The sequence below is a fragment of the Cupressus sempervirens genome, chromosome 3 (genome assembly GCF_028749045.1).
Source record: "Cupressus sempervirens isolate cs-2001-9-10 chromosome 3, ASM2874904v1, whole genome shotgun sequence".
NCBI classification, from domain to species: Eukaryota; Viridiplantae; Streptophyta; class Pinopsida; order Cupressales; family Cupressaceae; genus Cupressus; species Cupressus sempervirens.
In genome coordinates this window covers 611,682,178-611,707,208 of record NC_143120.1, presented here as the reverse complement: position 1 = coordinate 611,707,208, position 25,031 = coordinate 611,682,178, and the positions used below count along the sequence as shown (strand labels likewise).

Below are 25,031 nucleotides of genomic sequence, written 5' to 3'. Positions count from 1 at the left end.
CAATGACTGCAACTTGACACTTGCTAGCAGAATGAACAAATATGAGCAAGATAACAAGACAACCTAGGATGCTCCCGCATTAATGAAAAAATGAACAAAACAAGAAGGAAGGAGAATGCGTTTAATGGAAAATATGTTGAGGAGGACGAGGTGGAAGAGGAAGATGAAGCAAAAGAGGAGACTTTAGATTTGAAGGAGGGCAAGGTTAAGAGGAAGGAGGAGGCCAACCTTTATTCTACCAATGTGTCAACCAGTTTCACCATCAACACTGTTGATTTCACCTCTCCTGCCCCCTACTGCTCAAACCATAAATGAAACCTCCCCTATGACTCTCACTTCCTCGGAGGGTACCATAACAAAATGATAAAGAAAAGGCTTTGTCTAGCCCCAATTTGTTGTAGGACTAGAATATTGTGATGCCAAAGGGCAAATGTGTGGGTTGTCAGGTTCTAGAGAGTAACATGCAGAAGGCCAAATGAGATATTGACTCATGATAAGTCCAATTTACTGCCCTAGACAAGAGCTTCAATACTTTGATAAAGTCGTCGTGAAGGTGATGCACACAACAGCAACTACAGTACACTTGCTCCAACGAGATAAGGAGGATGTGATGTAGGGAGGTGATGACTCTAGGAAACTATATGAGTTTTTGGCACATGATTGGGCAAGGATCATACTGTCGAGGATGGGGAAGGAAAAGACAAAAATATAGGCTTTTTGGTTTTTATACTTTGTTTTTTGTGTTGTGGATCTACTAGGATGACTCAACTGTAAATTTTTTGGATTAGCCCTGTGTGGCCTTATTTGGTTTTAAAAACTTTGATAGTAGTTTTAGGACTTATCTTTATTACTGTTTTTATGATGCACACTATTGTGGACATAATTAGTATCAAATTAGATAAGTACTCGATTTGATTATGTAGGTTTTGTGTGGATAGGTTTTTGATGTTATATATTAGGGTTGTGAATTTGTTGGTTATCATGTAGCTGGTCATCTATTGTTAACGAGTTTTTCATTATTTAGTTCCTAAGGGCCAACCCCTTGTTTTGTCTACTCTAATATAAAAATTATTAAAGTAATAATATTAATAAAAAAGTCTGATATTAAGAATACATCTTCTAATCCTTCAAACTACTTGATTTCATAAACAACTACATTAAAAATGTGATATTGATATTAGAATTCAACTATGTAACTTTTTTTTCTTTGATGGAGATCCTCCACAAAATATTTCTAGCTACTTGATACAGAAGCACGAGTCTTACGACTAAACCTCTCTTGCTAAGAGCCAAGGACTAAGGGGTATCCATTATGCCAAATTTGCTCGAGGCATGATCTTGACCTCATCCATTTTCAATGTCAAAGCCACATGTTTGACGAGACTTGATCCCTGGTGGACTCTTTGAGAACCTTTCAATGTAACTTTTGAAAGTAAAACTCATTGATATATATTCTATGAGCATCGGTTCAAAATAACCCATCTCTTATGATAATAAATGGACCTCTAAACACTCGTTACATCTAATTGATATTAAGAAAGGTGAAACATCAAACTTTTCTGAAAGATCATTCATCCTAATATTACTCCCAAACTCACAATTTCATTTACTACAGGAAATATCTCCAATAGATCATTTAAAACCTTCTATTTGTTTGACACCTCCGTTACAAAAGCCCAAACTACTATTACCTTTATAATTTTAATTCATGGAATTAAGGGCCCGTTTGTTTACTAGAATAGGAATAGGAAATCTATTCTTTGTTTGGTACCCCAAATCGGAATAGGGAATAGACAAACATATTCCAATTTTGCCCCCAAAATGAGCATATGTCCATTCCAAAAAATAGTTGTTATTGGAATGAGCCATTCCTATTCCCAATTTAATTTAAATTTTTTTTTTTTTGGTTAATTTATTTTTATTATATCAGTTTAAAAAAATACAAAACTTCACCTTATTCCTATTTCATTTTTGTACAACCAAACAAGAGAGTAACATATTCCCAATCAAATACCGGATTAATCAAACAAGAATGATATGATAGATTTTAATGACATCCACGAGGCTAAAGTAGCCTATGGGATCAACACAATCACCCCTCTAAAATAGGAGCGGAACTAATCTAATTGCAAAGTTTTGGTTAACTTGTCTCTCCTTCTATGAGAGTGCTCTTTTGCATTCCTATTCTAGTTTTCCTTTCTAATTTTCTATTCCTATGCCCACAAACAAACGGGCCCCAACGGAATAGGTAATTGGCTTATTATTCCGTTGCCAGCAGCGAACCCGGGAAAACGTAAACGGGTACAATAGATTTGGTATTTGAAATACAAACAGCCTATTTCCGCATACAGACCCAACAATTGTGCAATCTTTGGTTTCCCTCGATTGAAACATCTTCCTGCGCAAGATGCTGGTGGTTACAGGCCAAGAAAATTCTTCTCAGCCAGGCAGACTGGTAAAACTTAAGTCTACTAATATTGATAAATTGTAACCTAAGAAGTACAGCTGCTGAAATTCTGTGAAGAATAAATCACTATATGAAAATTTGTTTTACTCTGGTGAAAGCCTCTTCCTAACGAACCTGAATTGCCCATATGGTTATCTATCTTGAATCGGAGTGATCAATTTAGAGTTTTAGAATTCATTTCATAGTTTTAGAATTATATTGTGTTTTCAAGAACCCCTTTTTCTTAATAGCAATTCGTTACCTGTTTTATTAGCTAACGCACTCGCAATTCCTGTAATAATTGGTTTTTATGCTCAAGCCTCGCATAAATGCTAAATGTGCACATATTATACACTTTCGTTAAAATTCACTTTTATTTGTGCACATAGAATTGTGTACCTAAAATATGAGATGGGATTTTCGTTGGGCTGTTATATTCTGGATTGCCGTTCCGTTTACCTGCTAATAAAATGTGTATTGGATATGTAATTTGAAGGGGCAGACTATCCAAGGAAAGGAGGAGGAAGATAATGACATCAAAGATTACAGAAGGTGGACTCTCAATGATTTTGATATTGGGAAACCTCTTGGAAAAGGCAAGTTTGGAAGTGTATATCTTGCTAGGGAAAAGAAGGTATGCACCAGTACTGGATGGCAATATGTTGGATATTTTAATTTTAGCTAGAAACTGGTCCAGGTTACCCTGCTGCCCTAATTATTCTCCCTTACACTTACGATCTTTATCAGAGTACAATATTATTTTCTAAGTAAGAAGTCATCCATTTCATTGTACTGTGTTTCAGTCCATTAATTCTCTCCAAATCTGTGGAAGCGTGTTGTATACTTTCTATGTTTAATAGTCAAACAGGTCTAATCACTAGTAGTCCAGATTTTGTTTTCATTGGGTACTACATTGGGGTTTCTATTTTTTTCCAATGGTTTTCAAGCATTCCTGAACTGCTTTCGATGTGTCTATTGATAATGGATACGATTAGGGTTGAGCAAGAGCTTTTCTGCTGTATTGTGAATAGTTGGGTTTTTATGCAATAGCGAAGAAGGTACTGTGCTGGGTTTTCAATCCAAAAATGTTTTCCGAAGTTGCATGCTGAGTCTTTGTTTCTTGCTTCAGGTTTTGTATGCATTGCTACTTTTGTACAAGCTTATCAGTCTTCTTTACCCTACAATGTACATCAGTAGACAACCTTCCAATTACATTGTTTTCTTTAGTTAGCTGAGAAACCAACCACCTCATTATCCATCATCAAACTGGCTTTCTATCAAGGGTTTTTTGGAGTCCAACTTCAGTTATCATATTCAAGAAGAAGCCCCATTAAAATGGATATGGTAGCCATTGTTGCCTGTTTCATTATTTTGTTAATTGTGCTATATTACTGCTAGATCATATCAATTGACAATAATTATGATGTTTCTAATTGCCTTTAATATGGTTGGGACTTTAACACATATATGGAATTCAGAGATAAGCTCACATTTAGCCTCAACAAGTATGATAAGAGTACTCATATGACTCGGTGTGTCTTATAAGCACCTCCTCTTCGCAGTATGATACATAAAGAAAGTTAGAAGGGGCAGCACATGATTGGAAAGCCATGTCAACAGTCAAACTATTAAAATTTGCAAATTAACGAAGTAAATTACAGCAGAGCCATTTTCATTTAAAGTCATTAAGAAGTAACACCTTTGAACAGGTTGAATACAATATCCCACAAATCTTTCTCCAAATCCATCAGAATCCCTATAAAAATAAAAAATGTGAACAATGTCAATCAACAGCATAATCACTTGTGATGGATTGCTTCTAGGAGTGTAATTCTGAGATCATGGATATTTATAAACAATTTTTTAGCCAGTGGGTCCCTTTAAGCTCTTTAAAAGAAGATTCTAGTTTCATGTTGTGCCATTCTTGTTCTTTCTTTCTAATGTAGTGTTGCAGTTGATGTAGCGCTTCTTGAATATTGCAATTTTAAAGTGAAAGATAACATGTATTTGATGGTAACTTTCAACAAAAGCGAGTGCTAGTAATATCATTCCTCATGGTTGGGGTTGAGAATTATAGGCAAGCTTACCTCTTGACAAACTATATAATGGAACTTTAGATGGATAATCAATTAAACATATAGCCAATATTAACCACATAACATATCTAAAAATTTATGCACATGTTACATTTTCGGTGCAAAATTTGATGGCAATATCTTTTTCAAAAGATAGCTGAAATCATACATTGTTCAATTTATTTTCCTCTCAAAACTTTTTATGTCTTAGCTTCATGTAGTAAGTAGTTGTGGCTGTTTATTTGTGCTCAAATTGTTTGCTCTTCTAAAAATCTCATCTAAAGGACTTGACTATTGACAGTAGAATGCATGCATTTCAGGTGAAATAATTGACAACGTATTATTCTTTTATTCAAATCCCCATGAAATCATATATATAGTGTGCTTGTATGTAAATATTGTCTATAGTTCTAGTCTAGGGTTGGTTTAGGAATGGTTCTATCATATGTGTCGTTGCAATTGTGTTGTCTTGCAAGAGACAAATCAAAGAAAGATTTTTCTTTATTTGAAGGATGCAAATAATAAATAACATCTCACATTACGCTGTTAGGTATGTTGCATCATAGGAAGCATAAAATAATAATAGTAAAGTGGTAGTTTTGTTATAGGTTGGTATATAGATTATTGTATTAGTGGTATGCATGTGTTGAATTATTAAAACAACTCAATATATTTAGGGCCCGTTTGGTTGCTGGAATTAGACAGGAATTGACGTTATTAATTCTTAAAAGTTGTAATCCGCAGTTTGGATGTGCCAAACCGGAATTGAAATTTGGATTAATTTTGGATTTCATATTCCCAGTTATCCCCAAATACTGGAATTCAATCTTCCACCTCAATATGGGCCTGTTTGATTGCAGGAATTAGTGATGCTAGAATTGTCTAAATCTGGAAATTCAAATCTAGACTATGGTTTTTAGAATACGGTTGGGACTGTTTGGTTCACCTAGAATTCATAATGAGAAGATACATGTCATATGTTTGGTTGTACATTTGTGGAATTGGAATACCACTTGAATAAGCATATTTTAAATATTTTCTATTTATGTTGCTTATTTGTACCATCCCAAGGCTGATACGGCACAGGGCAAACTGAGGACTCCAGCACCGACCATAGCAGTAACATAGTGGAATGCTGCATACCACCATATTGCATCACGAGATGATGTGATTGGAAGCAAATCTTCATAAGCCTTCGGTTCTTTCTTTTCCACTTCACTATTTCCATTTAAACCATCCTATAAGGAGCACCAAAACTAGCTAAATTTAGGAATAGTGATTTCAATAGTGACGAGGATCCAAACCAGGCAATTTAACATAAAGACTTTTAGTCAGCATAACTGTATCAAAAAAGAAGAAGGATTTGTTTCAACCAAGTTGTATATTAGGAATAAATGGGGGGTAACAGGGTGGTATGAAAGAATTCTTATGCGCTTCAACATACAACCAGCCTCTGTAGGCTGCCCGGTCAGCATAATAAACAAGAGGCATGAGCAAGACAGGCTTTGTGCAGGTGGCGAAGGTGAAACATAGAAGGTAAATGAGTCTCTTTAGGTCCTCTTCACTGAAACTGATCTCGTTCTCCATAACATTATAATGCATTGCCTTGCTGGTTCCCCACTCGTTATGGTGACTGCACAGATAGAAGTTGATTGCCAATGGAAGACCAATTAAATCAGAGTCCACAGCTGTCCCAAAAGACACGTTTCTGTCTTCTGATTGCCGGAAAAGCCTAGTGCAATGCCTCTTCTGCGCTAATATGAAAAGTAAGCTTTTTGTTGGTTTTCTGAAGATGGACTTCAAAAAAAGTTACATTTTATTTTATCCCCTTTTCTCTCTCTTCTTTTCCTATATAAAGGAGAGCGATCATTGTATATTTTTATCTTTTGGTCTTGGCAAGAACACTATACTATGATCTCTTGTATCTTGAAAACTTTGTGTTTCATAGTACACATTTTCTAAATTGAATAAAGGAAACAGAAGTTCTCAAAGTTTGCATTGTGGATCTTACGATAAATTGGTGTTTTCTTATGTTTTACCTGTTGATCTTTCTTTGTTTCAAGTTATAGTTTCTCTTGTGTGAATCATTTGAGCTATCAATTTAGTTTCTTGAAGACTTTGAGTTTCAAGGGAAGAAATTGCTATTGTTAATAGTGGCTACAAATTACAATTTGCTAAAGACTTTTAGTTTGAAGTATTTTTATTTTAAAAACATTAGTAAGAGACTTTGTGCCTGTTACATGTTTGAGTTAAATCAGATTTTGGGCTAATTGCAGGAGACTTTGGGTTCCTATTGTTTTCCCACCAAAGTATCATAGTTAATTGTTGTCTTAGGAGTTTCTCCTACGTCAACCACCAATCCACTAGTATTATCCAAAGTAACAAGAATCGGAATCGGCAAGGCCGAATCGAATCGTGAATCGGCAAATAATCGGCGATGAATCGGCAAATTTGAAAAACCCTTTAAATTTAAAGATTTTAACAATTTAAAACTTATTTCATGCACCCTTTATTGAATATAACTTAAACACACTATAACATCATCAAATAGAAGTTAAAACTTAACATACATAAACATGGAACATAAAATCCATCACATATGTAACTATGTTATCTAAAATGTAAATTGTAGGCTAGCTAAAGTAAATAGAAATCAAATGATCACAATGATTTAAATCATAAAATGTATGTAAGATGATCCATAAGACATCAAATCATAAATGTATGTAAGAATCTAAGATGAAGATCCTTGAAAGTTTGAAACATATGTCTATCAATGATTCAGTATCAATATCTGTAAACAAAATATAAAAACAAGGCTCCAGCTCAAGCCTCAGACTCATAGTCATCATCATCATCCTCAACATCATCCTGAAGCTCGGCTGTAGCCTCAGCCTCAGCCTCAGAGTATCCAGTCTGCCTAGTAGCAAAGCGTCTAATGTAGGTCCTAGAGGACTGCCGAGCCATATCTCCCGCATGTAAGATGGGCTCATGAACGTTGCTAGGGCCTGTGCCTGTGCGTGCACGTGTGCGTCTACCAATGCCTGAAGAACGTGCTCTAGCTGCCTCAGCCTCTATATCCACCTGGTCAACCCACACACGGTCTTCCTCAGTGAAGACTGGATCCACAACCTCTGTGAGCCACTCTGATTCTGGATCAATCTCCTCCAGAATGATTGGAGAGGAGTCAGTGCCCAAAATCTGTCTGATCCTAAGACGGAGGTTGTAATGAACAAAGACAATATCATTCAACTTCTGCACTGTCAACCTGTTTCTCCTCTTCGAATGGATGTGCTCGAACATGGACCAACTGCGCTCACATCCAGAAGCGCTGCTTGGCTGACTCAGAATACGAATGGCAATTTTTTGAAGTTTTGGGGTTGTGGCCCCAAACATTTGCCACCATCTATCTGCAATAAGGGAAAAATTGAAAATAGAAACAATTAGTCTCATTTACAAATTACAAGTTAACTCTAAAATTACATAATCAACTTTAAGATTAGAATCTAGATTCATGAACATTGAATATATTATTTAATTTTTACCTGGCTGTAGTCTTGTCTGAGCATTTATGGCCATCCTGCCAGAGAAAAGTGGCCCCTCTTTATTGTTGAACTGGCCTAGCTCAACAATCGCAACAGCGCTATCTTCATCGCTACTCAACCTCTGAATCACTATGTATAAGCCAGTGAGAACCTCCGCATCAGCCTTGAACTCAGGACGGAAACGATATGCCGGATTCAGAAAGTAAGCTGCTGCATGGAAGGGTCGATGGAGCTGATTCTGCCATCTCCTATCGATGATGTCCCAAATAGGGCCATACCTCTCCTGCACTCCTGCATATTGGGCTCTGATGGCCTCCTTGGCCCTATCCATGCCCTCATAAATGTAGCCCATAGAGGGCTTCTCCCCATCAGCAGTTCATAGCAAAGCTACAAGGGGCTCAGTGACCTACATATAAAGTAAAACAAAAAACTTGAGTCAAAACTTAAATATAAAATAATATAACTTAAAGTAAAAGTAAAATACTAAATGTTAAATTGCAATAAATTTACCTGCAGGATTTCTCTAGCGGGTTTCCAAAAACCATCCTCATCAAATATGCAATCCGCCATATCTATCCCTACAGTGGTCGTAGCATAGGAAGAGGAAATCCACTCCCGCCCAACAAACATGCTCCTCAATTCATCCCTTGATGTCAACAAGGACTGCAAGGTGATGAAATTCGAGGCAAACCTCGTGATACCTGGGCGAGCTAACTCTTTGCCTTCTGTGTACTTCCTCATTGTGCTAAGGACAAATGAATGATTATAAATGAATTTGCATATTTTTTTTGCCCTTTCCACACATGACTTGACAAACTCAAGTTTGCCAATTTCCTCCAACATGAGGTCAATGCAATGTGCCGCACAAGGGGACCAAAATATGGTGGGGTGCCTCTCCATCAAAAGTTTACCTACAACAATTTTAAGTCAATTAGAAATTCAAATTTCAAAATTCAAATAAATTTATTTTCAAAACTTGAAAAGTTAAAAGTTTACCTGCAGCAACATAACTTGCTGCATTATCCGTCACCACCTGGATCACATTTTGTTCTCCCACCTCTGCTATGACTTCCTCAATAGCCTCACATAAGTATGTGGCATTTTTTACATGTGCGGAAGCATCAATGGATTTGATGAACATGGTATATCCTACAAGTAACAAAACAACGAATTAGAATATTAAAATTAAATGGATCATCAACAAATTAGCATTCAACAAATCAAAATTTACAATTATGTATGTAGGAAAGTAGAATGATCAATTACCTCCACAGGATACAAGAAAATTGAGGAGTGTTCTATTCCTCCTATCTGTCCAACCATCAGTCATGATGGTGCAACCCTTTGCAATCCACTCCTTTCGGTTCTCCTCGAGCTCAGCCCTCATGTCCTCTACCATCTCATCCAAGAGGTATCCGCTCAACTCAGCCTCAGTTGGGGCTTTAAACCCCGGACCACAAATAGCAACCGCGTCTATCATGTTCTGCCAATAAGGAGCCTTGTCACAAATAAAAATTTAGATGTCAAAGACTCAAATTATAAAACAAGTAAATATAATTAAAGTTTTACTTTTACTTTTAATTTTAACTTTAAAGAAAACAACGAAAAAAGAATCAATTACCTGGCTGCAATAAATGGAATGTTGCAAAAGTACCAAAATTTGCATATCTCCTTTCTGGCAGCATCATGAATTTCCTTGTTCAAACTCATGCCCTCAAGCGTGGGTTGGGAACCAGGAGTAGTGCGGGGCACAAAGTAACTATCCATTCTGTTTTTCCGCACTCTAGGTTGCAATAGGTTGGTGTGGGACTCTGTCTCAGTATGTGACCGACTAGCACTAGCATGAGCAGAAGAACTAGAATAAAAAGGAGGCCTAGAAGAACCCTCTCCAACACAACCTACAGATGCAAAAGCTGATGCAGATGCAGATGTGGATGCGGCTGCAGATGCGGATGCGGGAACATGGGAGCCAATACCCCTTAACCCTTCAAGTTGCATTTTCCTATTGGCTTTGTCTTTTTCAATTTTTTCTAATGCCATTAAGCAAGTGCGTTTTGCCTCAGGAGTTTGGTGAGTGCAAATTGTAACATCGTGTCCAGGTATAGCAGCAATGTGGTATTTCAATCTATAAATACCCCTAGAAGTTATTTTTTCTTTACAAAAAATACATTTTGTTTGATATTTGGTTCTTCCAGGAAACTCTTCGTTATATTTCCAACATTCATCTTTTCTACCCATTGCGAATTTGCAAAAAATGAAAGCAAAGGCTGCTGCAATAAAAATTTATATGTAAAATATCAAAGTTTGAAGCTAATAAAAGCTACAAAACAAACCCTAGTTTGCAACTTAGTAAAAATAAAGAACATTCAAGATCTAAACTAAAAATCTTGAAAACTATAAAAATTTAACAAAAAATGCATAATACACTAACATGCAAAAAAAAAAAGAGCACTTACCTCTTGCAAATGAGTTGAGGAGTGTTGAGATCGGCTCCCTAATGCTCCCAATGCAATTGATGGCCTCCCCAAATGGATTTCTGATCTCTTTTGCGCTCTTTCTTCTTGCCGGTTAGAAACCTATGGCTTTTCTTTTCTCTTCTTCTCTGTCACTTTTCCTCTCTTCTACTCATGTTAAACAAATAGAAGGCCCTTTAGGGTTATAACAAAGAGAATAGGTCAAAAACAAAGTTAAAAAAACAAGCAATTTTTTTAAATTTTACAACTCTATACTTTATTGGCTGCGGGCGATTCATGCCGATTTTTTCAGGTGATTCATGCGATTTTTTGGATGAATCCCCTGAATCGGCGATTCACCTGAAGAAATCGGCAATGGCGATTTCCGACTCCAAAAAAATCGCCATTGCTGAATCTAATCGCTGAATCGCCGATTTAGGCGATTTTATGGCGATTCTCGTTACTCTGGTATTATCATAGCAATAGGAGATTTTTGTAGAATTAAAAGTTGTAGTTACTTGTGAATCATTCCTGAAAAAGAGAAATAGATTGAGAGAAGCACCCCTTTGTATGATTTTAATTATAATCTTGTTAAAACTGAAGGATTTGAGCAATACAAATTCACAAAAGCCAAAGAACATCTGCATGCAAGAACCTGTCACAGAGAAGAAAAAAAAAAGAAGAGGCAAGGGTTTTGCTTTGAAAATATGAGAACTATATTATTAGACTGAAAAGATGATAGATAATTACAAAAGATCAATCCTTATGGAACGAGATTAGAAGCCTAAAAGGGAAACCCTAAGAGGTAAATGATATTTAATAATCAATAATTAATTATTAAATGGAAACGCAAAGTGCATAAAGTGAAATCTTAAGAAGGGAGTAAAGGTAATTTAATAAATGAAATGAAATTAATGCTTTACTCTTAACACCCCCCGTTAAGATGACCAACAATGCAGTTACAAACAATACATAAAAAACAAGGAAACTATAGTGCAATGCTGAAAGCAAACTTGGGTTTTGGCAACAAGGCCTGATGAGGTATCCAATCACAACCAAATCTCTATGAAATGAAAAAATAGAGAAAAACCAGTGGGAAAAACCCTACTCCAAAAAGAGATAGAAAAAGATGCACAAATGAAATATCTCAAGAGACTCTCTCAAGACCATAAGTACAATAAAACCCCCTATGATAGAAGCTTGAGCCTCCATAGCCCCCCAGAATGGCAGAACTCCTGTGTCGATGAACATACCAATGTGGCTCCAATTTGAAAGAAACAAACGCAGTGGACAAGGAGGGTAAAACCCTTGAATGTAAGGTGAAGCTATAAGTCCTAGCTGATGCTCAAAGTGTGTTGAATCTGTCATCTAAGAGGAGATGTGTGTCCTCTGATATATCCTCAACAATTGTAGTAGGTGGCTCGATGACTAGAGCTACAATGGTAGGCAATGCTGAAGAGTAATCTTGTGCAATAGATGGACTCTGAACAAGAGGTGGAGGTGTAGAAGTCACAACATTGGTCTCAGGAACAACACATAAGTTCAAGCGACTTGACTTCACCTTAGTAGTCTCTCGTGAAGAAGGAGAGTGAGTCTCCAATAGTGGAGATGGTGGACCAAAATGAGAGAAAGGGTATAGGCGGGAAGAGTGATCAACAATCCCTATAGCAACAGTATTACCTGTCTCACTATCTTTGATGTGCACTGAATCTTGTGCAAACTCAATTGTCTTCCTTGTCCCACTGTGTGTAATTTGATAAATAGAGAGAAGGTTAGAGGACAAAGATGAAACACAAAGTACATCATGAAATGTACCATCATCAATGCCAATAGAACCTTTCCCACATACAGTCCTAACAGTGTTGTTCCCCATCAAAATGTGTGGAGTAGGAGAAGCCTCAAAAGAAGGGAAAAAATCCAGAGAAGATGCCATATGGTGTGAAACACTTGAATCCAGTAACCATCTAGAAGAATGTGGAGTAGCAGTTGCACATAGTGCATGACCCTTTCCTATATCTTTACCATCTAACTGAAATGATGATGATGAAGACGATCTGTGAGAAGTAGAAGAAATATCAATGTTGCTCTTCTAAAGGAGAGCAGTCAAATCTAAAACCTATTTGGCATAACCATCTAACTTCTCATAGCAATGTGACTCATCATGATTAGGCTTATTACAATAAGCACACTTCGGTCTTTCTTGCTTTGGTTTACCCCTTTTAGGAGGAGGTGGCCCTGATGAACTGTGAGGGCTATAATTAATCTAAGACTTTGTAGAATGTTCTATGTCTTCTCCTTTGTCCCAGAAGATGGCCGAGCTACTAATGCATAAGTTTGTGAGCCTTTGAGAGAATCCAACTAAGAGAGATTAGCTTGCTCTTGAGTCAAACGATCACAAAAAACCTCAAAGGATGACATGGTAAATCTATTACCCAAAGCATCTTTGGTAGAATAAAAGGTAGAAGCAAAAATCTGAAAGTTTCCACGAAGCTTAGAAAGAATTAGGTAAATGCACTCAATGTTAGTCTTGGTTTTCCCACAATCCTACAATAAAGTTCTCTGTTGTTTGAATTTCATCAAGAAGTCCTCAATGGAAGGAGAATAATCCGGTACAAGAGAGGTAAACTCTGCCTTGATCTAAAGTGTCCTGCACTCATTCATTTACCAAACAAGCCATCAAGCTTGACCCACATCTAGAGGGGTATTGCACCCATCAAGATGAAACTATAGATTGTTGGATACCTGTAAAGCAATCAACCCCATTGCCTCATCCATCTTGTTCTTGTGTTGCATGACCTCAAAAGGCCTTTGTAAAATTGGCTGCATTGCATCTAAACAAGACCACAACTCTTTTGACCAGAGAAGCTGTGTCATCAAGGTCTTCCATGTGTGATAGTTATAAAGGGTTAGAAGTTCTAGACAAGAAGAGGTCTTGACCATTGTTTTAGAAGGTGTTGAATTGTTTTTTGAAAAAGTTCTAGTAAATTGATGGAAATAACATAAACAATAATACAAAACACCCCCCACAATGCAAAAAACTAAACCCTAGCTGCTAATAGAAATGCATAAACAAGAAGAGAGAAAAAAGGCTTCAATTTGAGAAACACATGTACCTTTGAGAAATACTGATGAAAATAACAAAGAATTTGGATAGGGCTTGAGAAGAGCTTTTCGATGCTTCTTTCGAATTGAAAAGTAGAGCTAAAAAGAGCAAGTTATGCCCCTCGGAAGATAAAAAAGATCATTTGACTTCGAGCGAAAAATAGGTACCAAACACCTTGGGATCTGTGCCAAAATACATTGATTTGCGAGACTAAAAATCTCAATATGTGTGCCAAAAATCTCGATCTGCATGTAAAAGATCTCAATTTGCAAGTTGAAAATTTTTGATTTGCATGTCGAAAATAAAAAAATTGCCTCCTCGGGAAATGTGCCCAATCTGGAAGCAATATTATTTCGCCTCAAATTCCAACTATGTCCAAATTCGACAAATTTTATATGAAAATGGGGATTTTAATGTCTTCTAAATCCAACCATGAGGTCTATTTGGCTCAAAGTGTTCTGAAAATCAGAGACCCCCCTATTTTCACAGAAAATACTCGAAAAATGCTAGATCTATTCTATCAAACCCTCGTTCTTTTCTTTTCCAAATACTGAACAAGCTACAATAGGTCAGACTCTGATACCATGAAGCATTTGAGCACTACAAATCCACAAAACCCAAAGAATAACTGCATGCAAGAACCTATCACAAAGAAGAAAAACAAAGAAGAGGCAAGGGTTTTGCTCTGAAAATATGAGAACTATATTATCAGATTGAAAGGATGATCGATAATTACAAAAGATCAATCCTTATAGAAGGAGATCAAAAACCTAAAAGGGAAACCCTAAGAGGTACATGACGTTTAATAATTATTAATTAATTATTAAATGGAAATGCAAAGTGCATAAAGTGAAATCTTAAGAAGGGAGTAAAGGTAATTTAATAAATGAAATTAAATTAACACTTTAGTTTAACAAAAACCACCTATGGTAAGAAGGAAATCTCCCCTAGTGCTGGGAGGAGAGATATGTCTCATTATATTATTGCCAATAATTACAATTTTTTAAGTTGTAGTCTTAGTGACTTACAAAAGTTTTAATCAACAAGTATAGTGGGCGTAGTGAGGCTAGTTCCACTATTGCTTCTCATGAGTAGATTTGTAAGTCCCCACTCATACTTTAGGCTGAACTATTGAATGTGTTCATCAAGTATTAGTGGTCTACTTGTCTCCATTTAGAGAATGATGCAATATCTAGGGGGTTATAGGAATATTGCATCATAGTTTGCATAAAACAATAAAGTGGTAATTTATAGGTTATTGTATTAGTGGTACGTAAGTTTTGAGTTGTCAAAACAACTCAATATATTCAGGAAAGTTGTATAGGGAGTTTCCTATAATTTTCTATATAAATGGAATGAATGAAACACATATTTTTTGTATTGAATCTTTTGCACCTTCATTTGTCTTTGCACATATTTCTTATAGACACATCTTTTCGATGCATATGAAATTTTGTTCAATTGGAACCATTTTGAGCCTAAAACATGATTCATTAAACATCCATATAGGCCATTTTCAATCAACCTAAATGAAAGTCTTAAGCAAATCCATTGGGGAATGCCCTTGTAGCTTGTTTATGCAAGGATCAATTGACTATTTGCATTTTATTATTACATTCTCCTAGGATATTAGAAACATTATGCTTTTCTCAAAATATGAAAGCTAGCATGATCTTCTTAATATCTTTCGCCATCTTATATTGCAAGTGAAAAAAGGCTTAAGCAAAAACAAATTGTCTTTCTATAATTATTGGGCGATAGGAGATGAACAAAGAAAAAGTTAGTTAATAATTTTCTAATTTGAATTGATATTGGTTCCTTGCTTGTGCAGAGTATGTATGTTGTTGCTATGAAAGTTTTATTCAAAAGCCAACTTGAAGCATCTCAAGTAGAACACCAACTACAAAGGGAGGTTGAAATACAAAGTCACCTTCGGCACCCCAATATACTTCGCCTATATGGTTATTTTTATGATAAGGTAAAGGATACATTCAATTTTATTATTACGTACTTAAAAAATAGGATACATGTGCTAATCTTGAAATACTTTGTTTTCCATGTTGTTATTGATTATATTGTTACCTTGTTATAGAGTCGTGTATATCTGGTTCTTGAATATGCTGCAAAGGGTGAGTTATATAAAGAGCTTAGACGCTGTAAATACTTCAGTGAGAAGCGTTCGGCTACTGTAAGTGATTTTGTATACACATAAGTTTAAGACGCAGTTGAGTTATTTGTAAATCCTTCTTACGTTCTCCTTTGTTATCATAGTACATTGCATCATTAGCAAGAGCTTTGATATACTTGCATGACAAGCATATTATACATCGGGACATAAAGCCAGAGAACTTGTTGCTAGACATCAAGGTACATGTATCTTCAGTTTTGTTGTTCATGATTGCATTCCAATTCCCAAACACTATTTACTAAATTATGTGAAAATAATTTGCAGGGTGAGCTCAAATTAGCAGATTTTGGATGGTCTGTTCACACACTTGATAAAAGGAAAACAATGTGTGGAACCTTGGACTACTTGCCTCCTGAAATGGGTGAGTGAAATGCTTGTATTACTCTGCTTATAAACTTTGCTAGTGCTTCTTTAATTCTTCAGTCACTACATTATACAAACTGAAACACTTAGCGTAATAATATTACAGTGGAGAACAAGGAGCACGATACAGCAGTGGACATTTGGAGCCTGGGAGTGTTGTTGTATGAGTTTCTCTATGGTATTCCTCCTTTTGAAGCAAAAGAGCATTCAGATACTTACAGAAGGTAAGGTCAGAAATCTTGGCAGAATGTTTTTAATATTGAATCCTTTTATGTTTATCAATGGGGACTTCCCCCCACTGCTGAACCCTAAAAATGGGGGCATTTTGAGGTTTGGATAGGAACAAAATGTCCCCTTCACCCCCAACACCACCTTCAGTTGGGGACAGCCTTGGTGTCTACTGTTTAATTGGGGATGTTGTGGAGACTCCAGAAACTCTGTGCAACCAGGTCCTTGGAGGTCCCTTGCCTGTCCTAGGGACATTAGGGAGTCCCCATGTCATGTACTGAGCTTGTTCTGTGTGAAAGCTTTGAACAAACAACTACTATGGTGACATGTACAAATGGTTAACCTGGGAAGAAGGAACCTTTACATGGTATTGGAGGCAGAATTATTAACACAGTTATTGTTTTTATCAATTTTGATGCACACTCTACTTAGGAACTTGTTGATCAACTCTTTTTTTGTACATCATAGACACCTTGAGCATAGTGGAGAATGAAGGAATAGATGAGGATGGAGTGGTGGAGGATGTTATCGAGTCTCCAAAAATGTTTGCACGTTTCTGCTGACTGTTGTAAGGAGTTTCTAAACTCAGACAAAAACAATAAAAGATTCAATATTGACATTATTCTTGTCTTTAAAGGCACAGCTGTAACTGTTCAGACCACCCAGATTCCCCAGCCTCACCTAGATATTCTGAAGAATGAATGTTTGGTCAGAAAGAATGAGAATATTGCGTCAGAGAATACATGGGAAACATGGGGAAAGCTTATATTTATGATAATGTAATGCATTATTACTAATTAGTTTAATTAATATATGTATAGATGTAGTGTATTTGTGCTACCAGCTGCCCTCTCCCTGCCATCTTTGGTCCACATAATAAGTTCGAAGGGCTCAAGCACACCTGCCCTACGGGCCCAATGGCATTAGTCTACTATTTGTCCTTCCAATTCCCTGTTCTGGAACTCCATGGAACATAGATTATTTTCATGAAAGTTGGGCGATCATCAAAGAAAATCAAACAATTTATGGACATAGCTGCTAGCCTTCATCTTAAAAATAATTCAATTTGCAAATTTTTATCAGAAGAATAATCAGAATAATAGACCGTTGGTAGATGTTAGCCACTGAAATTATCCATCATGGATACCAAGTTACATAATCAATGTACTCTGCCTCACATGTAGCACAATCTACCATTACTTTTATGCTTGTCAGTTGCTTTAATAAATCCAGTATGCCTGAAAATTCAGGTTTTATGCTAATTTAAATTTTTTATCATGCTATATGAGGTCTGACTGGTGTGAGACAACAGTACACAATAGATAACTGCTTTACCATCTGTTCAATGCTGATAATTTATAACTGATTCTGAAGCAGTTGGATGAGGCCTTGACAAAAAAAATCTAGCTTGTGGTATATGACAAATTTATTTCTGATTTGAGGGATAAGTTTTCAAGATATAGTGGCTTAAGTTCAAAGATATGTAAATACTGAAATGGTTTCATGCCTTGATACATTATGGATATCAGACATGCTTGTTCAGCAATTTTCAAGTCAATTTTAAAATCCTTTTTCATACTGAAATGATCCATCGATGTTAATTTCATATCAATATTTTACTCCTCACAAGCATCTGTCCTTTGGGTTGGGGTCTGATATGTTTTGCTTTTGTCTACACCCTCTGTTTCCAGTTGTGGAGGCTTCTATTGGCCCTTCTTGATCATAGTTTTATGCTTTCTATTGCAGGAGTAGAGCACTAGGAATTGTTGTCATCACAATATGTAACTTTCTGGTATAAGTTTAAATGTTTAAGCATAGGAGTTAATTTATTTGTTGCTTGAGCTTTAGACATGTAGAAGTTCAGTGGTCAATTGAATATGAGTTAACTATTCTGCTTATTGGATACCAATGGCCATGGTTGAGTGTATAAACTATAAACATCAACATGCAATGTGGCAGTGATACTAAAATGAGGAAAAGTGAGCACTAAAATAAAATAAAATAAATGTACCGTGTCTCAACAAGAAGGAAACTTAATTCAAATGAAGGCCATCTCTCCCAAAGGAATATTTAATAATTTTAAGATAAATATTTGATTTAGATTTATAGCTTTAACATTATAAATAAAATAATATCTTTTGATTAAAACTTATCATTGACTCAATATCAAATCCATTCATGGACTATCCGAAGATGAACCGTCCCCAGCTGACCAAATCAGTCCTCAAGCTGACTCTATAAATAGTAAAAAGGACCATGTGCCGAAAATGTTAAGTGCCAAATGGGATCTACTAACCATTGAACTCTTTGCAACACTGAGAAAGCCAGAGGCTAAACAACATGGTCTCCAAGATCTGTGGAGTCCTGTAATCAAACACATTAGCTTTCAAGTACCCAAGAAATAGGTCAGTTGTCTCCAAAAGTCATTTGTTTAGGAAGGAGACATTAGAGTCCTCCCTCCGAAAAATTACTTGACCCCAAGCAATCACAGCTCTGGGTGCCTTAATATCTTTTCGCTCTTTCTTGTAACATCCTCAACCAATAGGCTACCGGATATTCCTTTTTAGTCCTCCTCTATCGAGTACTCTCCCTAACATCAATGATAGCCTGAAGAATCAAAATCAACTTCCACTCCTTATCTAACAATGGCAATCATGAGGAAGGAACCACATTGTGACCATGCACCTTTTTGAGGTGTGACATATGAAACACTTTAGCTCATTAGCTACTTCTCCTATCCTTCTGCAGAGAAGGGACCATAAAATCATGGCTTAAGCTTCTCTAACCTACTCTTTTTAAGAGTGTACTGTCCGTAGGATTGTAATCTTAGGTATACCATGTAACCCAATTAAAAATAATGTTGTGTGCGCTGCTGTTCAGCGTACAACTTATGCCGATTTTGTGCCTATTGTAGATTTTCTTTAGAAATTTTAATATGGCTTATCTTTCTAGTAGTAAATCCTTGTCCTTAGGCACTTTGATTACCTCAAAAAGAAAATCAATGAACCTTGGGGCTTCATACCTATCAATGCCGTGAATATTGATGTCGTGATTGACATGTGGTAAGTAAAACTATAACTCTCAAAAGTATATCCATCTTGTCCATGCCTTCTGTTGTCCTTAGTCATAGTTTATGGGGTACCTTTCAACCCTGTTGTTTACTATCTTTGTTTGCCCATATTTTTGTGGGTGAGAGCTAGCAATAGGAGTGATGTTAGTTCGATCAACCTAAAGAGTTCTTGGCGGAAACTAGGGACTTGTCCTTGTCACTCACAATACAGGTATCCCATGAAGTTTGAATCCCTTTGAAAAATATTTTTTCTACATGTGCTGCTGTATTTGTTGCTAAAATGGCAAAGAAGTGGGCAAATTTTGTCAATCCATTAATAACAACATACTTAATCCGTACCCTCTACTTTCAGTAGCCATATGATAAAAGTCCATAGAGATAGATTCCCATTTTTGATTGTCAACAAGTAGGGGCTACAAAATTCCAGTAAGATAAGTGTGTACATTTTTACTCTATTCGCATGTGGGATACACTGTAACATATTTAAGGACTCCATATTTTAATCCTTTCCAAGTAAATCTCTCCTAGATATGCTTGCATGGTTTGGCAATAGTTACTAGACTCTGTGAGTCCTAAATTGGGCCTAGCGAACCAGGTCAAGTTGCCTCTAGGCTTGGTCTTGGCCTAGTCAGATTGAGTTTGGGCTGACTTGTTGACCCATCAAGTCAACCAAACTCACCTGACTTGTCGAGTCCCAAGCTTGGGACTTGACTGTGGTGACAAAAGTAATAAAGTGAAAAAACAAAATTTTAAGACATTTTCTTTGACTTTTTGGGTTTATACCTATCTTTCAAACACAAAAAAGAATTGAGAGTAAGAGTGAGGATGATATGTGTAAATTTTTTAAATCCAATATCTGGCTAAATAGACCAGATCTTGGTTGACACTACTATATTTATTTAACAAAATAAAGCAGCTTAAAACTAGAAAAACAAAAATCAATCATACACAATTCATATGTTCTTCAAGTAGTTAATCATTCAAAATAACTTCAGAACTTAAAAGAGATACCTTTACATGGGAAAATGGCTCCGAAACAAGTTACAAACAAAACAAAAAACTGGGAATATACTTGGTATTGCTACTTTCTCCTTTGTTGTTAACTGCTGTAAATTTTCTTTTTTTGTTTGAGCTTTGTTATGAGTGTGGTCCTGTGCCCTTTGTCCTAGGTGATTGATGTCGTTTGTTTTTCTTGTCCGCAATTGTTGGTGTTTGTGTGTTCCTTGCCGACGGTTGTGTGCCCTTCTCTCTCCTTTGTGACTATATTTGTCTTCCGCTCGGGTTATGCTTCAGGTGTGATCATCCACTATCTGTCTTGGGTGTTTACGACTGTCATCAACTTGGATTTCTTCACTTCCTCCTCTTCCTTTGTCAATGGTTGTGGATACTGTTGCAGATGCTACCGTTCTTTGTTTTTGCAGGGTTCTACACATACAACTCCGATTGCTATTACTTCTGTAGCTTCTTCCACTTACATTTGTAGGCTGGTGTGGGTTTCTACTTGACTCCCGTCGATTCCTTCCCCCTCATGTGTGGACTGTTTATTTGCATGCTGGTTCTGTGTGAGCGTCTTTCTTGTGGTCTGCGGATTCTTGAAAATGTCGGACATTGGTGATTCTTGCCCATCTCAAGGTCAACAAACTCTGACTTATCAACAACTTTGCAATAGGATTTCTAAGCTGGAGATGGATAACCAACAACTTAAAGAGAAAATTGTCTCTTTAACTAATACTAGTTCAGAACTCAAAGCTATCGCAAATACCAATTCGTCTCAGATCCAGTGTTTCTCGGATACTTTCACCTCTGAGATTGCAGTCTTACAAACCAATATTTAGTCCATTATTGAGCAGCTTGATGGGTTGGATATCATCAAAGAGTAACAATCGAAACTCACAGCGAATCATTCTTCATTGATATCTGAAATTGAACTAAAAGTGAAATCGTGGGCCTCTCTCTGCAATAATACAGCTACTACTACGCCTTTAGCTAGTTTCGACAAGATGGTTCGGGGGAAGATTGATGATGAACGGATGAGGTGGGCTCATGAACTCAATCTATGGGTCTGTGGTCTCCCTCCCACTTTTGATCCTCTATTTGCGGGACGCTCTTTCCTTTGTGATCAGCTTGGTATTTTCGACATCATACTAGATAAATGCTGGTTTGGCCATGGTGATATCTTGTTCATTCGGTTTCTCACACTTTCAGATAGGCTTTGTGCTCTCAGAGCTAAGAGGAAGTTGTTCTCTCTTCCTTCTAAGATTTTCCTATACGAAGATCTTACGAGGACTCAGGTTGCATAGCTGAAACATGCTCGTGGTGTTGTGGTAGAGGCTAGACGGGCTGGTAAATGGGCAGTTTTTAAGAATCTTAAAGCAATTATTCAGGATTCCCCCCCTAGTGGTTGGGAAGCAAGATAGGTCACTAAGATCAAATGACAGTCTTGCCAACAGTCTGACAAGAGGGAGACTACCACTTGCTCTCTTCTTGTTAATTGTTGGAATGGTAATGGTTCATTATGGTCATTACTCAGTCTTTTGCACGATGCAGTTGGGTCCACTGATATACTTGTCATCACTAAGACCCACGAGAGTCCTATGCGTCCTCTTTCGGGGTTTACAGGTTATCAGTGGTTATTCATTTGTAGAGAAGAGGTTTGTGCTTCTAGTGGGGTCCTTGGATCTAGTGGTGTTGCCTGTTTGATTAGAGATTCTATTTTCAGCCGTACTTCTATTGTCCACTCCAATACATTTGCCAAGTTCATGTGGGTCCGTATTGACCGTAAGTGTCATCGATAGAGAGATTTCTTCATTACTATTTGCTATTTCCCGCTAGCTTCCTCCCATTATGCTATTCATGGTATCGAGGACGGTGACCCTTATGTTGACCTTAGCGAGAGTGTTTCTTAGTTTTTTGCTTTAGGTGGCATCATCATTCTTGGTGATTTCAATCCGAGGAACAAAGAACTCCAGACTTTGCTTTATGACCGACGCTTTGATTTCATCTGCTCTACTGAGATTGATCTCACTACTTTGGGGCTTCAGGGTATTTTTGAGGATGTTCTTGGATTGATTTCTTGCTATGGTCGTCATTTTGTAATGTCCCTGATGGAGCTTAATTTTTTTGTTGGAAAATTTAGGTTCTCCATTAGAAAAATAATGTTGAAAATTTGATAAAGCACTGACCTTGATGTCGAAAGGATGAAGACAAATTGCCAGAGATGGATAAATCCTAAAATTAATGTGACTGGGCAAATTCAGAAAGAAAAAAAAACGCAGAGTATATGGAATATGCAATGAAGAGAAACAATAGTATATAGAGTTCATTGTGATCAGTAAAAGATATACATAAGTTGAGCCTCATCAAAAGTATAAACAGATATTGAGTATATCAGATGATTGGTATGGATGTGAAACTCTGGATTTCTAGCAAAAGATGAAATTATTGAAGTCTGAAGCAAGAATACATCTCAAATTGTGCAAATGTGATTGCAAGTAGATAGCCAAAATTACATCAAACTGGATATCTTTGTGCTTGATATTCCATACTTCTACAAAAAATGTAGAGAACATTGTCAATGATGTAACTTGAGAAGAACATGGACAGACGCAATGGCTCTAGTGGAATCAATTTTTCCTTCAAAGCCCCAACAATTCAAGCATATGCAACATTAGCATCGCTCATATTGACCATCAACACTTGTATGTAGCAACACATATTTGGGCAAATATACTCCAGAATGAATCGTCATCTGTTCAGTGATAGACAAAAGAAAAAATGGTGCTCAATAAGAAGAACTCGGATATACTGAGTAACCTGATAATTTCCAAACCAACCGGTCAGAACAAATAGCTTGCTCATAAGTTGCTGATAAAACTCCAAATATGGCACCTTCATCATTGTTTTGGAAATCCTTGATACGGATTATGATGGCAATCTAGAAGTTCAAAGGTTTAGAACTTTCCTTGCTGTGAATGGTCTCTACCCGCCTGTGAATATTCTAAGATGTATGTAGCAAAGGAGTCACAAATGGACGAAGAATAAAATGGAAGTTAATACATTGAAGAAGCTTCTGTCAAGTTGGGTGAGGAAGTTGGATATTCAATCAGGTTTGAAGATGCAACATCTAGAATAACCAAGATCAAGTACATGATAGATGGCATGTTGCTGAGGTAAGCTTTTCTGGACCCACTTCTGCTTAAGTACTCTGCTATCATTGTAGACAAGGCAGATGGTAGAACAGTGCACACGGATGTGCTATCAGGCCTGTTGAAAGATGTGCAAAAGAGAAGGGCTCTTTTAGTTGCTAGGAAAAATTTGGAAACAGATTTGTACTACACTAAACACAGGAAGAAATAAAGAAATATGATTAGAGTGAACAAATACAATGGGTGGATAATTCCAGAAGTCAAAAGCACCCGCAAGAGGACAAAGTTGCAATCATGGATGAAGATCAAGTAATAGCAATGAGTGACCAACAAATATGGTCGCCCCAAAAGCCATGTGAATTCCAATTGTTATTTGTGCCCAGATTTAAACACATATGCCAATGCTATGAGAATCAATGTGCAGAAGATAGAGTCATGGTGAGTTAGATATGATAGTAAAATCCTTTCTCAATGCACAAGGTAATTATTTGGAAATTCGATTGTTGCCAAAGAAAAGGCTGTCTGGAACAAAACCTATGATAGTAGATGGATATACAGCATTGGGAAATAACGGCAAGTAGACAGGAATATTGTACAACACGAATGATAAATGGAAGGATCAATGACCATACATGTCAGATATGGGCGCCATTAGGAGAATGATCAAAACGGGAGGAACAATGGATAATTGTTTCGAGCATATGATTATAGTTCTTCGATCCAAGGAAGACATGTAATGACCCTGCTCAAATCCGACCTTAAAATGCTGATTGAAGGCTCGAAGAATTTTGTTAAACACTTTGCATACAAGGGGTCATATGACTGATATAACTTTTTAGTTTGCTGCAATGACTCTTGTTTCGATTTGCATCAAAGAGAATGCTTACTAAAAAGACTCCAAATTGCCTAAACAATGACCTAACATGAATGTGCAACTAATTTTGACAATATTCAATACAAATATGTGACTTAACTACTTGCAATATGCAGCTACAGCAACTAGTAATTATGACAAATACTTTGGATGCAACCTAAGATGGCATTAATGCACTTGCAACCAAGTGTCATTAATATAAACACTTAGTATGCAAAATTATAACATTATTTATGCCAAAAAGAGAACTTATAGCTAATTGACATTTTGTCAAACAATTGGCATGCAAACTAATAAGCTGATCATCAAACTCTAGGTTTGCAATATAGATAGTCTAAAAATTACAATGCTCTTTCAATTGCAAAATCCTAGCCTTCCTTTGATACCAATAATGCCAAATGGCAAACAAAGACAAGTACAATATGAAAATAGTGAAGTGCTGAAGCTATATTTTGTACTCAGCTGAAAACCTACATTTCTTAGAAAATATGCCAAATGAGAAGTGAAGAACCTGATTGTAGAAGGCTGCAATAATTTTTTT

General features: G+C 36.7%; 2 protein-coding genes across 6 annotated transcripts in view; one reads left to right on the top strand and one right to left on the bottom strand.

The window, feature by feature from the left end:
• The first annotated feature begins 2,282 nt into the window (after positions 1 to 2,282).
• LOC149568160 (serine/threonine-protein kinase Aurora-2-like) overlaps positions 2,283 to 25,031 on the top strand; it is a 110,005-nt gene continuing 87,256 nt past the window's right edge. Inside the window, exons 1-8 of one of the 5 annotated variants that reach the window (XM_089821165.1) lie at positions 2,284 to 2,455; positions 2,943 to 3,080; positions 15,454 to 15,600; positions 15,715 to 15,810; positions 15,894 to 15,989; positions 16,075 to 16,171; positions 16,280 to 16,397; positions 16,870 to 17,041. In XM_089821165.1, coding sequence (XP_089677291.1) covers positions 2,408 to 2,455; positions 2,943 to 3,080; positions 15,454 to 15,600; positions 15,715 to 15,810; positions 15,894 to 15,989; positions 16,075 to 16,171; positions 16,280 to 16,397; positions 16,870 to 16,894 — 765 coding nt within the window. In that variant the 5' untranslated portion in view covers positions 2,284 to 2,407 and the 3' untranslated portion in view covers positions 16,895 to 17,041. Of the gene's footprint in view, positions 2,456 to 2,942; positions 3,081 to 15,453; positions 15,601 to 15,714; positions 15,811 to 15,893; positions 15,990 to 16,074; positions 16,172 to 16,279; positions 16,398 to 16,869; positions 17,042 to 25,031 lie in introns of those variants that run through there. The other 4 variants (XM_089821164.1, XM_089821163.1, XM_089821167.1 and 1 more) reach the window with 4 other exon arrangements.
• LOC149568161 (uncharacterized) lies at positions 8,276 to 9,881 on the bottom strand. Its single transcript, XM_089817522.1, has 3 exons — positions 9,333 to 9,881; positions 9,063 to 9,215; positions 8,276 to 8,977 (listed from the first exon to the last, which is right to left on the bottom strand). Exons 1-3 carry the CDS (start codon positions 9,544 to 9,546, stop codon positions 8,550 to 8,552), a joined length of 795 nt encoding a protein of 264 aa, XP_089673648.1. The 5' UTR covers positions 9,547 to 9,881; the 3' UTR covers positions 8,276 to 8,549.